This window comes from Bos javanicus, chromosome X, assembly GCF_032452875.1.
Source record: "Bos javanicus breed banteng chromosome X, ARS-OSU_banteng_1.0, whole genome shotgun sequence".
In the NCBI taxonomy this organism is placed as follows: Eukaryota; Metazoa; Chordata; class Mammalia; order Artiodactyla; family Bovidae; genus Bos; species Bos javanicus.
In genome coordinates this window covers 115,205,317-115,220,993 of record NC_083897.1, presented here as the reverse complement: position 1 = coordinate 115,220,993, position 15,677 = coordinate 115,205,317, and the positions used below count along the sequence as shown (strand labels likewise).

General features: G+C 40.3%; 1 protein-coding gene across 6 annotated transcripts in view; it reads left to right on the top strand.

Moving 5' to 3' along the window:
* Positions 1–15,677, top strand: part of GK (glycerol kinase) — a 74,354-nt gene that overhangs the window by 19,106 nt on the left and 39,571 nt on the right. For 3 of the 6 annotated variants that reach the window (XM_061410491.1, XM_061410490.1, XM_061410493.1), the window contains exons 4-6: positions 3,250–3,327; positions 10,501–10,584; positions 14,319–14,395. In XM_061410491.1, coding sequence (XP_061266475.1) covers positions 3,250–3,327; positions 10,501–10,584; positions 14,319–14,395 — 239 coding nt within the window. The remainder of the gene's footprint in view (positions 1–3,249; positions 3,328–10,500; positions 10,585–14,318; positions 14,396–15,677) is intronic. The other 3 variants (XM_061410495.1, XM_061410492.1, XM_061410494.1) reach the window with 1 other exon arrangement.

Here is a 15,677-nt window from a genome sequence, read left to right as displayed (position 1 = left end):
ACTTGTATGTCATATGCTCTTATTGTAGCTTGACTAGGGTGGCAAATTGTGAAACCTAAACATGTATTCTGAAAAAGAGGGAATTAAAATTGGAAACTATTAAGATAAGTACCTGTGCAGTCAGAAAAGTTTTCTTTGAGGGGCATAGAAAAACCTAGAGCATTTTAGGGTAAAAATGGCAAGTAATCAGCTTGTGAAAGCAGTTCAGAAGTTCAGAGACCTGTATCAGAGAAAGCAGTGCCAGACGTGTTTGTGTCTGGAAGAAAGTCCTGAGAAAGCTGGTTCACTGGACTTTGTCTGCAAGAAAAGCACTTTTGCTTGGCACGAAGGAACCAAATTGAGAGAGAGGGGAAAGAAGGAGTGGTCAGAGTGGAACCTTGTGACTGATGACTCAGATGGCAATAGCTCTAGATAATGTTCTAAATACCAGGTGAAAGAAAGTAAAAAGTAAAATCGCTCAGTCGTGTCTGACTCTTTGCGACCCAATGAACTGTAGCCTACCAGGATCCTCCATCCATGGGATTTTCTAGGCAAGAGTACTGGACTGGGTTGCCATTTCCTTCTCCAGGGGATCTTCCTGACCCAGGGATTGAACCCCAGTCTCCCACATTGTAGGCAGATGCTTTACTGTCTGAGCCACCAGCAAATGAGCCAATAAAGAAGGGTAGCCGGAAGGGCTTAGAATAGAAACTCCAAGATTGCAACTCAGGAAGCAGACAACTAGTTAACCACTAATTAATGCAGTGGGGAAGAATAGGAGAGTTTAGTAGAGCATGAATTCCTGATGAGTCCTCATGGTGAAGGTCACCTTAACAACCATTGCCAAGGTCCTGCTGAGGTCTCTAGCCTCTGCTGTGCCCACAGTGCTGCTAGGGAATTCCTTAACCTTTGAGTGTCCCACTTCGTTCAGTCCTATTCCTTTTGACTGACACTCCACTGTCTGCATAGCAATGATGACACTGAACGGCAGCCTTAAGTAACGTGTATGGAGTAGTTACTGTGTGCCAGGCACTGTTTTTTTAATTTATTTTTAATTGGAGGGTAATTGCTTTACAATATTGTGCTGGTTTCTGCCATATATCAACATGAACCCGCTGTGGCACTGTTTTAATAGGCATCAATTCCAGTTTCTCTTTTTGAAACCTGGTAAGGCTTACCTGGTGACTCAGATGGTAAAGAATCTACCTGCAATGCAGGAGACCTGGGTTCGATCCTTGGGTCAGGAAGATCCCCTGGAGAAGAGAATGGCAACCCACTCCAAGTATTCTTGCCTGAGAAGTTTCATGGACAGAAGAGCCTGGCGGGCTACAGTCCATGGGGTTGCAAGAGTCAGACAGACTGACTAACACTTGGCACTTTCAAGGTGGGAGTTATTGGTGATGTCCATTTTACAGAAGATAAAACTGAGACCCAGGGTTACACTGCTAGAAAGCAGAGGCAGTCTGGCTTTGGAGCCTGCGCTCTATTGAACAGTGCCCAATTGCACAATCCCCGTTTTAGCAGATCGCCTTGTATGCCACTTCATGGAGAAACATGTCCGTATCTCTTGCCCCCTTCCCTCCACCATGAGGTCAGCAAATAAGCTTCTGCCCTAGTGAAGCTCCTCCCTGGGTGTTAATCTCATCCCCTCTGTTACTGTAAGAATCAGGATGGTGTCCCATTCATTTCCAGACCCCTTCCTCCCCTACCCCCATATTCTTCTTTCTCTTCCTATATTCCTGCAAACATTTTTGTCTTCCTTTTGTAAAAAAAAATCACCCCCAAATCTATTCCTTTCACCCTGTGCCTCTAAGTTTCCTGGTAATGGAATCTCATTCATCTTTGGACATCTAGGCAAGGTGTTACAATGAGTAACTCTGCATTGGATGAAGATGATTTAAAACGAGGGAGCTGCTGGTCCCCTTCAGATCTCTGTTGGTCAGAACATTGCTAGTGTGTCTATTCTGGGGTACAGTGTGAATAATTTGGACAGATAGTTGCATGTTCCTAGGGGAGGTGGTGACGGGACTTTAAACCATGCCGTATGGAGGTGGGGGCAGTGGATCGAAATTGGATTGTTCAGCCTCGGCAAGGGAAGAGAAGCCTGGAGGGACAGAATAACTGCTTCAAGTGTGAAAGGCTGACCTGTGGAAGGAGTCACCTTATTCTTGTATCTCCAAAGAGTGTGGCAAAGATCGACAGGCAGAAGCGACGAGGAAAAGGATTTTTTTCAAATAGAAAAGCTGTGTGGCATAGATTGGTTTGCCTTGTGAAAGGTAGTATCTTTTCACTAGAAGGTGTCTGAATGGTCTCGTAACAGGCAATTCCAGAGATTTGAGCATAAGATGGGTTGATTATATTGCCTTTAAGGTTAAATTCTGAAAGAGCCCTTTAGCCCAGCGTATGCAACTCTATGCATGTGGGGAGTATTAAGAAAAATATACCAATGCTCTGATGCTACCCCAGGTAGTTAAATGAAAATGTTTGCTCCAGGCCCTGGGCACTGGAATTCTATAAAAGCTCTGCAGTTGATTCTAATGTACAGCCAAGTCTGAAAACCTCCAATTTAGCTGAATCAAGCTAAACTGAATAAAATGGTATGGAATGGTATTTTACTTAGAGTAACTTACTGTAACTATAGCCCTTGAGTTGTATATAGGTTAGTATGAGGTAATTGCCATCACATATTGTACTTATACCTGATTCAAACTCTATGTCTTGTAAACTATTATTAAAATACATGAAAAAATTGAATTTCTAAACCATAATATGAGTTTACCCAGCATGAAGGATTCTATCGGTGGCTGTTTTTTTTTTTTTTTTTAATGCATATGTGTGTGTGCACACACACAGATGGAAATTTCTTGTAGCAGTAAGTAAATAAATGAATGAGGTTATTGTTGGTCGCCTCAGCATAATAAATAGGGTGTTGTAAACTGGGGAAGTTATTGCATTCCTTTTTTATAAGCCAACCTGGGAGTCTTTCTTTTCACTATTGATCTGGGTCTATGTCATGGTGTGCTGATAGTAAAGAGGGAAGGAGTCTGTAGGAAAGAAAAAGAAGCTTGACTTGGAGGTTTGTTTTTCCTGGGGCCATTTGAAGAAAATCAACTCAATACCACTACGAATGTTCCAAATGTTTTTTTTTTTTTTCCTTTTCCCCACATTGTTATGTTTACTTGTGCCTATATAAAAAAAAGAGAACTATCCTCAGATTTTTGCTTGTTTTTTTTTTTTTTAATTCTTTTCTGTTTAATTTTCTCTCGAAAGCTATTGGTGTCAGTAACCAGAGGGAAACCACTGTAGTCTGGGACAAGTTAACTGGAGAACCTCTCTACAACGCTGTGGGTAAGCTGTTGTGCATGGATGTCAAATGCAAGGCCTTTTTCTGCTTGCAGATGTGGTCATGCTAAAACATCTGGCTCAAAAAGCATGTAGTCATGTTTCCTATAATCTCAAAGAGTCTTCTAAGAAATGGGTTGTTATATATTTACCAGTTTCAGATAGTTATTCCCATGTGGAATTAACTCTTTCTTTTGCTCTCCCCTTCCTGATAATTTGTATTAGACAAATGAATCAGTATGGCTAGAACTTTTCGTGATCCCTGCTGTTTCTGACACCTAAAAGAGATTTTACCTCCTCCTCCCCTCAAAACTCAAGATTACACATGTTCCCAGTCCCATGTCTGCCTCTCCATCAAGTATTTGTGTACTTGTTCTTCCCATATAGGCACTTGAATCGACTCTACTGAGCTTATGAAAACAAAAATCTCATCATTTTAGCTCCTTCTGCTATAAACGTGGCTGTGTCCACAGGGTGGAAAGGCTGAATCTTAAACATACCACCATTAGATATCACGCTTTATTCAGTGGAAATAACCATGTATATTTTAGTCTCACTCTTAGCAGCATATGACAATTGAGCACTGAATGACACTCTCACTTACTAAAAGGAAGATTTTGTTCTAAATATACAATCACTAAAAGGCATCATTCTGTCACAAATAGAAAAGCACCATTTTTTGGTCAATAAAGTAACAGGTTGTGGGTTGGGGAGTGGAGATAGAAGTTGTCAGAGATGGAATGATTTATGGAGTGAGCAATTTTTACTTTGCAGTTACTTTAGTATAGATTGGAAAAAGTGACATTCAAGCAGAAAATGAGCTTAAAAAGTGTTTTGTAAGAGTAGCGTGAATCCTTTGGAAAGAATCTTTATAAAAAATCAAGGTGTTTAATGTTACAGTGTTATAAGAAAGCATTTAGTATGTCTTCTGTACTGGTGATAAAAAACTAAAGATGCAAAGAAAAGGTGAAAGAATTGCAGCCAAAGGTCCTATTAGACAAAGTACCTCTTTTGAATCTTTATTTTCTTCTCATTCTCATGAGCAGCTCATTTTGAATATAAGGAGAATATTACAGTTTTAGTGACTAAGAGAGTATTCTTTCACAGATGAATGTTAGCCAACTTTTTATACTAGTTAGGGTTTTACTTTTTGTTTTCCCCCTTATGAAAGGAAGGGCCTACTCACAGAAACCAGAAAGTTCTTGTTAAACTGTAAACTTTGAATTGTAGAAATGCAGCTTTGGACTTTGAGGTGTCATTTTAAAATAATGCAACTAGGTTAGTTGAAGTTATAGTGAAGGATTTCAGTAAATATTTTGCCAGGAAGACTTTCTGTGATGTGCTTGTTTATTCATTCCTTTTTCTTCTACAATTTCTAGTTTTCTATTTAAAAAATATCAGGTATTCAAAACAAGAATGACTGAAAACCAAGAGAAACAACTGACATTGCAAACAGACCCGTAGGAAATCCTAATACTAGAGTTAATCAGACTTTAACCATGATCTGCATGTTCAAGAAATTCATGGGGAAGATTGATAATCTTAGCAAACAATTAGAAATTTAAGGATAGAAATTTTATAATGGTATTAAACTCCATTGATGAGTTTTACATCATATTAGACGCAGCTGAGGCACAGACACACAAATGTTTAGAAAATGTAGAAAAGTAAGAGAAATATAGAGTAAGATAAGAAGATTCAACATATTTTTAATTGGGGACCCAGAAGAAAAGGAAAGTGAGAGAGGAAAGTTTTTCAAAACTGTTGAAAAATATGCCACCAATTCAAGAAGCACTATGAATCCCCAGGCAAGATATATACACAGAAAGCCATACACAAACACAGGCTGAGACCTAAAGATAAAAAGAATTTTAAAGTAGCCAGAGGATGTGACTTTGATGAGAGCAACACTAAAACTTCTAGCTGATTTCTCAATGGAAACAGAGTACAGCGGAATGAAATCTTTGAAGTGCTAAAAGAAAATAATATTCACCTAGAATTCTGTATTTAGTGAAAATATCCTTAAGAAATGAAGGTAAAATATAAAGGCAATGACAAACCAAAACTTAGAAAAATCATTACAAGCAAACCCCTACTGAAAGAAAAACTAAATAGTTTTTTTCTGGTAAAAGGAAAAAAATGTTCTCAGGTGGAAATTCAGCAATGCAAGGAGGAATACAGAGGCCAAGAAAGAGAAAATATGTAGGTCATTCTAGCTGAATTTTGACTGTATAAAATAATAATGTATTGTGATATTCAAAATATATTAAAATTTTAAATACTACATGGCAACAATAGTACATGAAAGGAATATTTAGTAGATGAGGTTAAAGTGTCTTGTGGTTCTAGTACTGTCAAGGATGCATGTTGTAGTCTCTAGGCTAAGCAGTAAAAGAGTAAATAATGTATAATAAAGGGGGAAAATGGAATGACTTTTAAAAAGAATGCAGGAAAGGAAAGAAAAAGGAATAGAACCAGAAAGGACAAATAGGAAGCATTTAAATCCTACCATGTAAGTAATTATATTAAAAAGGACAAGATTACTCTCTTCAGTAAAATCTAGCAAAGGAGTTAATTGAAACTGCTAATGAGCTGATGGGATTAGAACAGTAAGATTGGAGAGACAAATTGGCCAGACCTTTCAGAGGAAAGATACAACTGGTATGTTTGGAAATTGAATAGGGCATAAACATGAAGCAAAAATAAAACACGGCTATAAGATTTTTAGCCTGAGGAAACAGAAGGAAATTAAGTAATATTTAAAGAGTGCCAACATGAGAGAAAAATGACTTTCTTGGACAAGTTGAATATGGGACTTGGAATTAAAGCTCATTTCTGGACAATTAGAATTTGTGGCTCTGTTATAAAGAGATCGTTCAAAAGGTAGACTTAAAAGTTGATAACAGGAACTTCCCTGGTGGTCCAGTGGGTAAGACTCCATGCTTCCAGTGCAAGGGGTGCAGGTTTGATCCCTGGTCAGGGAACTAAGACCCTGCGTGCCTTGTGGTGCATCCAAAAAAAAAAAAAAAGTTGTTAATATAGTCTCAGTTTATTATAGATGAATTCACCATAAGAATGAAGGTTACATTAATTTATGCAACTAAAGTTTAAGTGCCTTTCTGTAGACAGGTACTGTGATGACCCCTAGGCAGATAGTGACAAACCAGGCAGTTACTATGCTTGCCTTGGTGACACAGAAGGCTAGGGGTAGAAATTTGGAGGCTAGACAAGGAAAGAGAATAGAAAAGGAGGACAGAGAGTAATTAGCTGGGAGGAGACGCCACTAAGTCATGACAAGGATAAATTCTGCCTCCAATTTTCTTCTACCCAGGAAATACTAAGGTGGCATATGTCCATGCAAGTTTTCAGTTGAGAATATCTACACAATATGAAATCTTTAGAAGCTTTATCTTGAAACAACATGAAAGGGAATTGATGAAAACAGAATCAGCTTTTTACATATTTTTGTCTTTGAGCTTCTTTGTCTTCATTTATATCATGGCCTGTGGGTTTTCAACTTTTTCCCTCTTTCTCTATCTATATATTTTCTTCCTTCCTTGTCCCTTCCTCTTGTAAACCTTTTCTAACTCGATGCCTATCCTGTGCTTCTTCATTTTTCTCTCTGTTTACTTAGTAAATTATATAACCGATGAACAGTATTTGTTATAGGCAAGCACAAGAGAGGGACAGTCTTCTTTTTTTAATTGCTTTTTACTATGTCACCATTTTTATGAGGTCCTGGATAGGTAATCTACTCACTCAGCCCCTGTACAATAACAGAGAGGAGAAATTTGGGGTCCTATTAGTGGACATGAAACAGGCTTGGGGAAGACACTGAAGACCAAGACAGGCTATTTGTTCTTCCTTGTCATTAGGGTGTGTTTGTCATTTGACATCTTTTCTAACGGTATGCTTATGAGATAAAAAAACATGCAAAGGTATCTATTGAGGCACAGATGGTCTGTTTCAGAAGCTTCATATTGTCTTAGCGTTTCTATGTTAGTTCTGTGATTGGCGAGGTGAACATTGGTATGGTACCCAAGGTGGAGATAAAAACACATCCCTCCTTCCTAGTCCCTGTGGCATGATGCAGCCGTTTACCGTGATGGTCTCACAGGTGGATTGCAGCAGCTTTGTGGCCCTGGATCTGAAGCAGGCCTCTGCCTTCTCTCGCCTGTCTTTCGTTTTCCTCATCCCTCTGACTTTCCTCTCTCCCTCTCAGCATTATCTTCATCAATATTTTCCAAAGAATTCCCTCCACTCCTCTCCCCACCATTTTTCTAAGCCTTTTCCTTCCAGAACCACCTTTTTTTTTTTTTTTTTAGTGGTCTACAGGCTTTGCTGTCTTCTTAATAGTATTGAAAAGGAGGTTTATATTGACAAATGTACCACAGACTAAACCGATAAAGAAGCACAAAGCTCCACAGGTAGTTCAGATGTTGAGTGGGGGAAGGCTTGAAGCAACTGATATTTTTGCAAATTCATATACATATTTCACTGATGCTGCTGGGGAAACATTCTGGCTTGACTCAGATGGCCTGGCTCTTTCCCCACTTCTCGGCTAAGTTTCGTCACTCACTACTGAAGTTGCTTGGTGCGCACGGCAAGCCAAGTACAATAGGACCCTCATCGTGGTAGCTTTCTGTCGAACACAATTCATGATTTAATGTCAAAATATTATTCATAGTAAGGACTAATATCCAGGGAGGCCAGAGTCACTGATGTGAGCCCTGTAGTATATTACAGAAAACCACCAATAAAAATCATGTGTCTCTCAGCCATTATTCCTTCTTTAAATGGTATTACAAACATTTTTTCTAAGGTACTGGATTTAAAGTTTCCTGTGACACATGACTCTTTATGCAGAGAGTGACAGTTTTAGACATTGGTCATTCCCTTTGCCTTTTTAAAAAATTTTTGCATATTAGTTCACCCCAGGCCAATGATTAAATCTGGCTAGTCATCTGTTGAAATCTGAAGGAAACTTGATAAGCTCCATTCTTTTATCTTTTTGGGAACTGGGATATGTTTCAGAGTATCAACATGAAAGAAAACCATAGCTGGCAAACCTCCTAAAACTCCTAAGCAGGCTTGGTCTTAAACAACAAAGGTGTGGTTTTGTATTGTATTGTTTTTCTTGGGAAGGGAGCAGGTTGTTATTTTTTGTTAAAATATGGAGTATTCCACTCTGTCACAATCCACTTATTTTTCGTTTTGTCATATCTGTTGTTACATAGTTCTTTGAATGCCTTACATCGCCTTCAATCCTGGGTAAAGAAATACTGCCATATTTTGTGGTGCTTGGATTCCTCAATTCTGCCAGTTTAAACAAAAAGAATCTAAATTAGAGTTCAACTTGGACCTATGTTTTTTCATATTCTATTTAAGGCTATGACTTCTTCTTGGTTACATCTATATCATAGAGATTTAATTCTGGACTCAGACTCTGGGTTCAAATTCTGCCTTTTCCACTTACTGCCATTCTGTGCCTGTTTCCTGAGTGATTAAGCTGGAGAAATTAAAAGCAGCCCTCATAGGCTTGAGGATCAGTGAATTAATACACATGGGACACTTAAAACAATGCCTAGCAGACTATCAGGCTTCAGTAAGTGTTCAGAATGTGGCCACTATTCTGAATTGGCTGATGACCTTTTCAGTCCAGGAATGCCAGATGAAATGGCTGGTTTAAACAGCAGGTGTTCTTTCTTAGGGGAAACGCAGAGCCTACCAGGGGTCACATGCACCCACGTCAGCCATTGGCATCTTGACATTTATACACCTAAAAGCTGAAATAGGTTTTAGCCCCCAAATTTTGACATACATGTTTTCATTCACCGCCCCTCCCCCAACTCGCCATTTTTCTTTTGGTCCCCACCTGATTTCAGAAAATGTCATCAGCTGAGGGACAGTCTCTTCCCCTTTACAAATGACCTCATGCCCAGCTTAATTATAATAGCTTAACTTTTAGCTAATTACCATAACACACAGCAGTTAAATCTAGTTTCCTAGATTTAATGTCCATTGTGGGGAAAGCAACCCAATAACATTGAGTGTAACTGTCAGCAGTCCTTGCTTAGTTCTTCCATAACCTGTGGCCTTACCTTATCTCACTGTCAGGCTAGTAGCACCTCATAGCAAACCATCCCTAGGAGCTGTATTATTTGCCTTTGCTTCTAGTCAACTGAAAATAATTTAGATGATCTCTAGTGTGGTCCCCCCGCCCTACTTTGATACATTTCCCTTCTGTTGTTCCCAAAACTGATTCAAATTTCTAAATATTCTAAAACAGGTTTCTTACCCTATACTCTTTACTACATCACTCAATTAACCTTGACCCATGGGCTTTGAGGCAACTGCATTTTTCTTTACTCTTAAAACTTTGTTTTTCAGAACAAACTAAATCTATGAGACATATATTGGATATGACTTCATTTAATACAAAGACAAATTCCAGGTCACCCAAGTTGGGTTTTTGGAACCTATTCATTTGATGGTGAGAACCATTTAAATCCAGTTTATTTAGTCTAAGTAAGGGACGTGTTTTCTAGAAACAGGCTGTATGGTGTTCTGGACTCTGTTTTCCTTCTGATGTTTTTCTGAATCACTTTGGGACTGAGCAATTCCCTGTTCCCTCTAGACATGCTGTTGCTTTCTGTGGACTTTACCTCCTGCCACCCTTCCAGGGAAGTGCTTTCCTGGGGCACTGCCTTCCCAAAGCCACTTGTTTTCCTATGGATGCCCTGCCCACTTCTGCAGAGACTAGCAGTTCCCTTAACACTCCACTCATACATCCCCTAGTGATGCACTCACTCACTGCATCACACAGCATTTCAGTTCTGCAGTTGGGTCAGCAGTCAATAACCAACTGAGCCACTTTCCTAACTGGGATGCAGACTGTGTGGCCAGGTAGGGAAGAGTCATCTGAACAAGAGGCAGGAATTGACCTGATCTTTGTCCAGCCGGAAATGCTATTGAACCAGAGACTGACTGGACAGCCTCTGTTCCCCTTCTGCTCCACGTCTCTTCCTTACCTTTTTCTACACTCAAATGGGTAGAAGACTGTTCATTGATGAACTTGCCCATGTGAGCCAACATGTCCTAAATGGTCAGGAAGAGAACGCAAACCTTGAACCTGGCCATCTCTAGCATGAACTGCCATTATTTCTCCTAATGCTCCAGCTGCTCCAGTTTCTCCTGGTCCTTCAGATCCAGCTGCCGTTGTTCCCTCTGGCTCTTCAGTTCCAGCTGCTGGCGCTTCCTCAGGTATTGGTGCTCTGGCTCTTGCTCGCACCCCAGCTTCCAACTCCGACGTGTTGGGGAAAATTGACTGCTGCTGTTGGTTCTGGATCTAGCACCTCTTCTGATTGTTCTCAGAAATTACCTCCACCTGGGGCTTAGTCCTCCTGCTCGGGATCTTCTCTTTGGCTTTTGGTCTCTTATTCTGCTCATGTAATTCTGCCATCTTAGCTCCTTTAATGAGTTTTCTAATTTTCCTTTGTTCTTAATTCAATTAATTTCAAGCATTTGTGTATTGCTTGGTAGTGTACCGACCACTGACACTTTCCTCTTTGGCAGTTTTACTAATTCATTCCATGTATTCTAATCACTTTATACTCGAGTTATAAAAACAAAAATTCTGCCAGCCTTCTGTGATCATGGGATAATGGAAGGAGAGGGACTTCTGAGACCAGCTAGTCTAAACTGCCTTATTTTATATTCTGGAAACCCAAGTCCGAAAGGGAAATGAGACTTGCTTGAGTCACATAGCTTGTTGGCGGCAAAGTCAAAAATGTAGATTTCACCTCCAGTGTTTTGACTCTCTTTGGTTCATTCTGTGGATACCAGATACTGGTACCAGATACCAGTACTGTGGGTACTTCGAAGCTTTTAAGGGAGGAGGATGGTGCCCCGTTAACTTAAGTAGTCCTTGTCCAAGAGCAATAGAGTCACAGAGCCACTTGATCATCAGTGTGTGTCTAGTTTTGTTTTGAAATTAACAATTGGAACAAATTCAGTGTCCTAAAGAACATGCCCTAAAAAAGGGGTACTCAAGCTTGAGCAGAACACGGAATAACACAGGTAGGAGGACTCAGGCTCTCCTTGCCTGGACTCACAACCAGATTCCTACAATGCAGGGACTTCCCTGGTGGTTAGACTCCACACTTCTACTGCAGGGGGCGCGGGTTCATTTCCCTGGTTGGGGAACTGAGATCCCACATGCCATGCAGCATGGCCACAAAAGGAAAAAAATAAAATAAGAATCCTCTGATGTAGGGACCAGGATGTGTGATTTCAAAGTTTTCCAGGTGGTTCAGGTGAGCTTTCTGGATCAGAACCACTGCTGTTGAGTCTCGCAGTGTTTCTTAAAGAGAGGATGTTTATTTAAAAGGTGTAATTTCTGGGCCCCCTCCCCAGACCTATTGTCCTAGAATTTTTGGCAGTGGGATTTATCTTTAAACTCCCTAGTAATTTTTATGTCCATTAAAATATAGAAAAATGCTGATCTGGAAGGCTTTGAATCAGTAAGCAAAAAAAGCCTAAAGCCTAGAGCAGTGTCCCTTGATAAAAAATAAATTTTACCTCATGATTCAGCAAACCAGCATAACTAAAACAAAGTTTCATAAGTCAATATTTATCCTGCTGAGTTCAGTGAATGTTGACATTTTCCATCCTAACCCATCTTATTTCATTTTTTTTGCATAGGTAATCAAAGTTACATTGATTTTAAACCCCTAGCCCATTGTAGTTTGAAACATGGAGGACTGAGATGTGTTCGTGAATTCTACCTGTCACAGATTTAAAACTTTTCTCTAGAATGCCTCTACTTTGCCCAACTACTCTGGTCCAGCCATTAACACCTGCTAGGGTTGCTTGCCTATGAGGAAGGTCCACTTGGGTCACAGTCACACACCACTGCCTCTGTGGACAAAGTGGATAGACTGTCATTTTCCCTGGACACAGGAGACCTTGGAGATTCCATGAGGCTTCTGCTAATGGCTTGTATCCATCCCAGGGCAAGTCATAGAAAAGTCAGCCCCGACTAAAATGAAGTTATAAAGGGGAAAAAAAAAAAAAAACCAGGAATTCTGTGAGTAGTTTTGTTCAGGGGCTGTTTGATTCCTGGGTCAGACAGTATCACCTGGGTCCCCCACCAGTCTGTCTCTTTGAGGTTGACTCCAGTTGTGGCTGATTCAGCTCTCTTCCAGGGCACAGCAGGTCCCAGCTGCACACTCCCAAGCTGAGCTGAGAACAGGGACTCTTGCGGACTAAGCACAAAAATCTCAGGCAGGCTAATCTGACTACACCCGAACCAATCATTGGGGACAAGATCCTAGAGCCGAGGGTAGGGTGGAATCTCAGGCTGAGGTTGAAGGAGGGGTGGTTTCCTAAAGAGAATCAGAGCTACGGCTCCCGGCAGCAAGAAGAATGGATGCCTGGCAGCAAAGAGCAGGGGTCACTGCTTGGCTGTGTATTTCCATGGGCTTCCTCTTTGCCTCCTGTTTCCTTGGTGATGAAGAGCCTTGTTTTTTACTTTGGAAACCAGTATAGCAGGGGTCCCCAACCCCCAGGCCGTGGATCAGTACTGGTCTGTGACCAGTTAGGAACTGGGCCACACAACAGGAGGTGAATGGAGGGCAAGCAAGCAAGCAAAGCTTCACCTGTATTTACAGCTGCTCTCCATCCCTCACATTACTGCCTCTGTCAGATCAACAACAGCATTAGATTCTCGTAGGAGCTCGAACCCTACTGCACTTGAATCATCACCCCTCTCCCCCTCCCTGGTCCTGGAACAAATTGTCTTCCACGAAACCAGTCCTTGGTGCCAAGAAGATTGGGGACCACAGCAGTATAGTATCCTGAAGTCCCTGATTCAGTTCTCCTGCAAAGTAGCCACCATCAAAATCAAGCACAGACTGCCCTCAAGGGAAATAATGCTTTAAGTAATTAAAAAGAATTGATTAAAATCCACAACAGGAAGTAACTGGTTTTTAAATGAAGAGAAAGGCATAGTATAGTTAAGGGTGAACCAAACTAGACAATAACAGCCAGCACTCACATGGGCAGCAGACAAGCATGCATGATCTTCCTGGTGCCCTTTAAATAGACTGTTTTCAGGAGGCATCTGAGCATAGTCAGTGCCTAAAAATATCGAGTGAGCACTCACATATTCAAAGTTACAAAAGTTTGGTTCAGAACTGAAATCTGACAAATAAAGCTCAGCTGATACTATTGTTTATCTTTCACAATTACTTTGTATACCCTTTAATGCGTTCTCTTTCTCAAGCCTTCTGTTGTAAATCAGAACACAACTTCCTATTTAGGGAGATCAGAAAGCAAGTGATAGTTACTCAGTAAAAACAAGGTTGATCTGTTAAAGTGGAGAGTTTACTTTATAATCTAGCAAGGAGAAAGAATGGTGACCTTTAAATGATTCGTGTAATGATTCCGGATTCTAGTCTACTTTGAAAGAGTTTAATATAAGCATTCTGTACATAAGCAAATGAATCTAATTTTTTCCCTCTATAATAGTGTCAGGTTCTCTACTTTGTCACAAATTGCTACCCAGTTTTTCCAAGGTACAGCCTTTTATACCTAGTACAGTGATCCTGAGCTGTGCATTTTGCCCTGGCAACTAGCCTGCCTTGCATTTAGATTTTTTTCTGCACTCGTGTATGCATAGAAAGTCCATATCCAAAACAGTTTTTTCATCTTTTTCTATAAAAAGGATACAAAATAGCACCCTAAGGTATGTATTATTCTCCTAACTTGGTCTATAATTTTGCATAAAAGCTTTAAGTTCTCCCTCATAAATTTATCCTCTCTTCTAACAATATGCCCATTCATTTCTAATTTTCTAATTTCTGTCTTTGGTAAGCTACAGCATTTTAATTGCTTATAGAAACTAATCAGTCTCCTATCCTTGACAGTGATTTCATTAAGGTCTGATTTTTTTAAAATCAAGTTTTTCATATTTATTATTGTGTTTTGATCTATAGTGTGGCTTGACCTAAGAACCCAGTCTACTGTTGAGAGTCTTAGTAAAAGAATCCCAGGAAATAATAACTTTGTCAAGGTAAGAGATCTCTTCAAAAATATGCTATTAAAATTCTCGTTTAACAGAAAAAAAGCTTGGAGATTTCACCAGGCTTTCTGTCTTATTGCACAATTGTTATTTAAATACAATTTATAGAATATTTCTCTACAGATAATTACCTGTCTTCCTTGCTCTGTGGTGAATTGGAGAAATAATGTTCCAAGATAAATAGGCTGGAGGGGATGATAAAGTGTCCCAAAGGCTTAAACCATACTCCCTAAGGAGTGCTTCTATAATTCCACCATGCTTTCCAGATCCTTCTCTCTTGCTTTTTCACCATCCATCAAAGAAAGTTCTGGGTGCTTTTGAGGTTTTAGGCATCTGGACTCAGGGAGAGAAAGTAGAATACACTCCAGCGTTTCCGTGAATTCCTCTTCCAATTTTCTTCATATGAAGATGCCAAAAAATTGCCTAGTTTTCGGTCCTTAATATAGATCTCTCTTCAGACAAACGGGGAGAAAAATTTTAAAACAGGTGAGGTACTTTTGTTAGCAAGGTCAAGTTCTCCTAGTATCCAAAAGGAAATTCCAGAGTTTTTTGTTTGTTTGATTTTGGTTTGTTTGTTTGTTTGGGGCTTTTGGTTTATTCCCTTTATATTTGGCAGTGGGACTCTTAAATGGTAGTTTCTTGTGGTTGTTGATTCTGAAAGTGAAAGTGTGAAAGTGAAAGTCACTCATCATGTCTGACTCTTTGCGACCCCATGGACTAATACAGTCCGTGGAGTTCTCCAGGCCAGAATACTGGAGTGGGTAGCCTTTCCATTCTGGGTTGGGATCTTCCCAACCCAGGGATTGAACCCAGGTCTCCTGCCTTGCAGGCGGATTTTTTACCAGCTGAGCCACAGTTCAGTTCAGTTCAGTCGCTCAGTTGTGTCCGACTCTTTGCGACCCCATGAACCACAACACGCCAGGCCTCCCTGTCCATCACCAACTCTCAGAGTCCACCCAAACTCATATCCATTGAGTCGGTGATGCCATCCAACTATCTCATCCTCTGTCGTCCCCTTCTCCTCCTACCCTCAATCTTTCCCAGCATCAGGGTCTTTTCAAATGTGTCAGCTCTTTGCATCAGGTGACCAAAGGATTGGAGTTTCAGCTTCAACATCAGTCCTACCAATGAACACCCAGGACTGATCTCCTTTAAGATGAACTGGTTGGATCTCCTTGCAGTCCAAGGGACTCTCAAGAGTCTTCTCCAACACCACAGTTCAAAAGCATCAATTCTTCAGTGCTCAGCTTTCCTTATAGTCCAGCTTTCACAT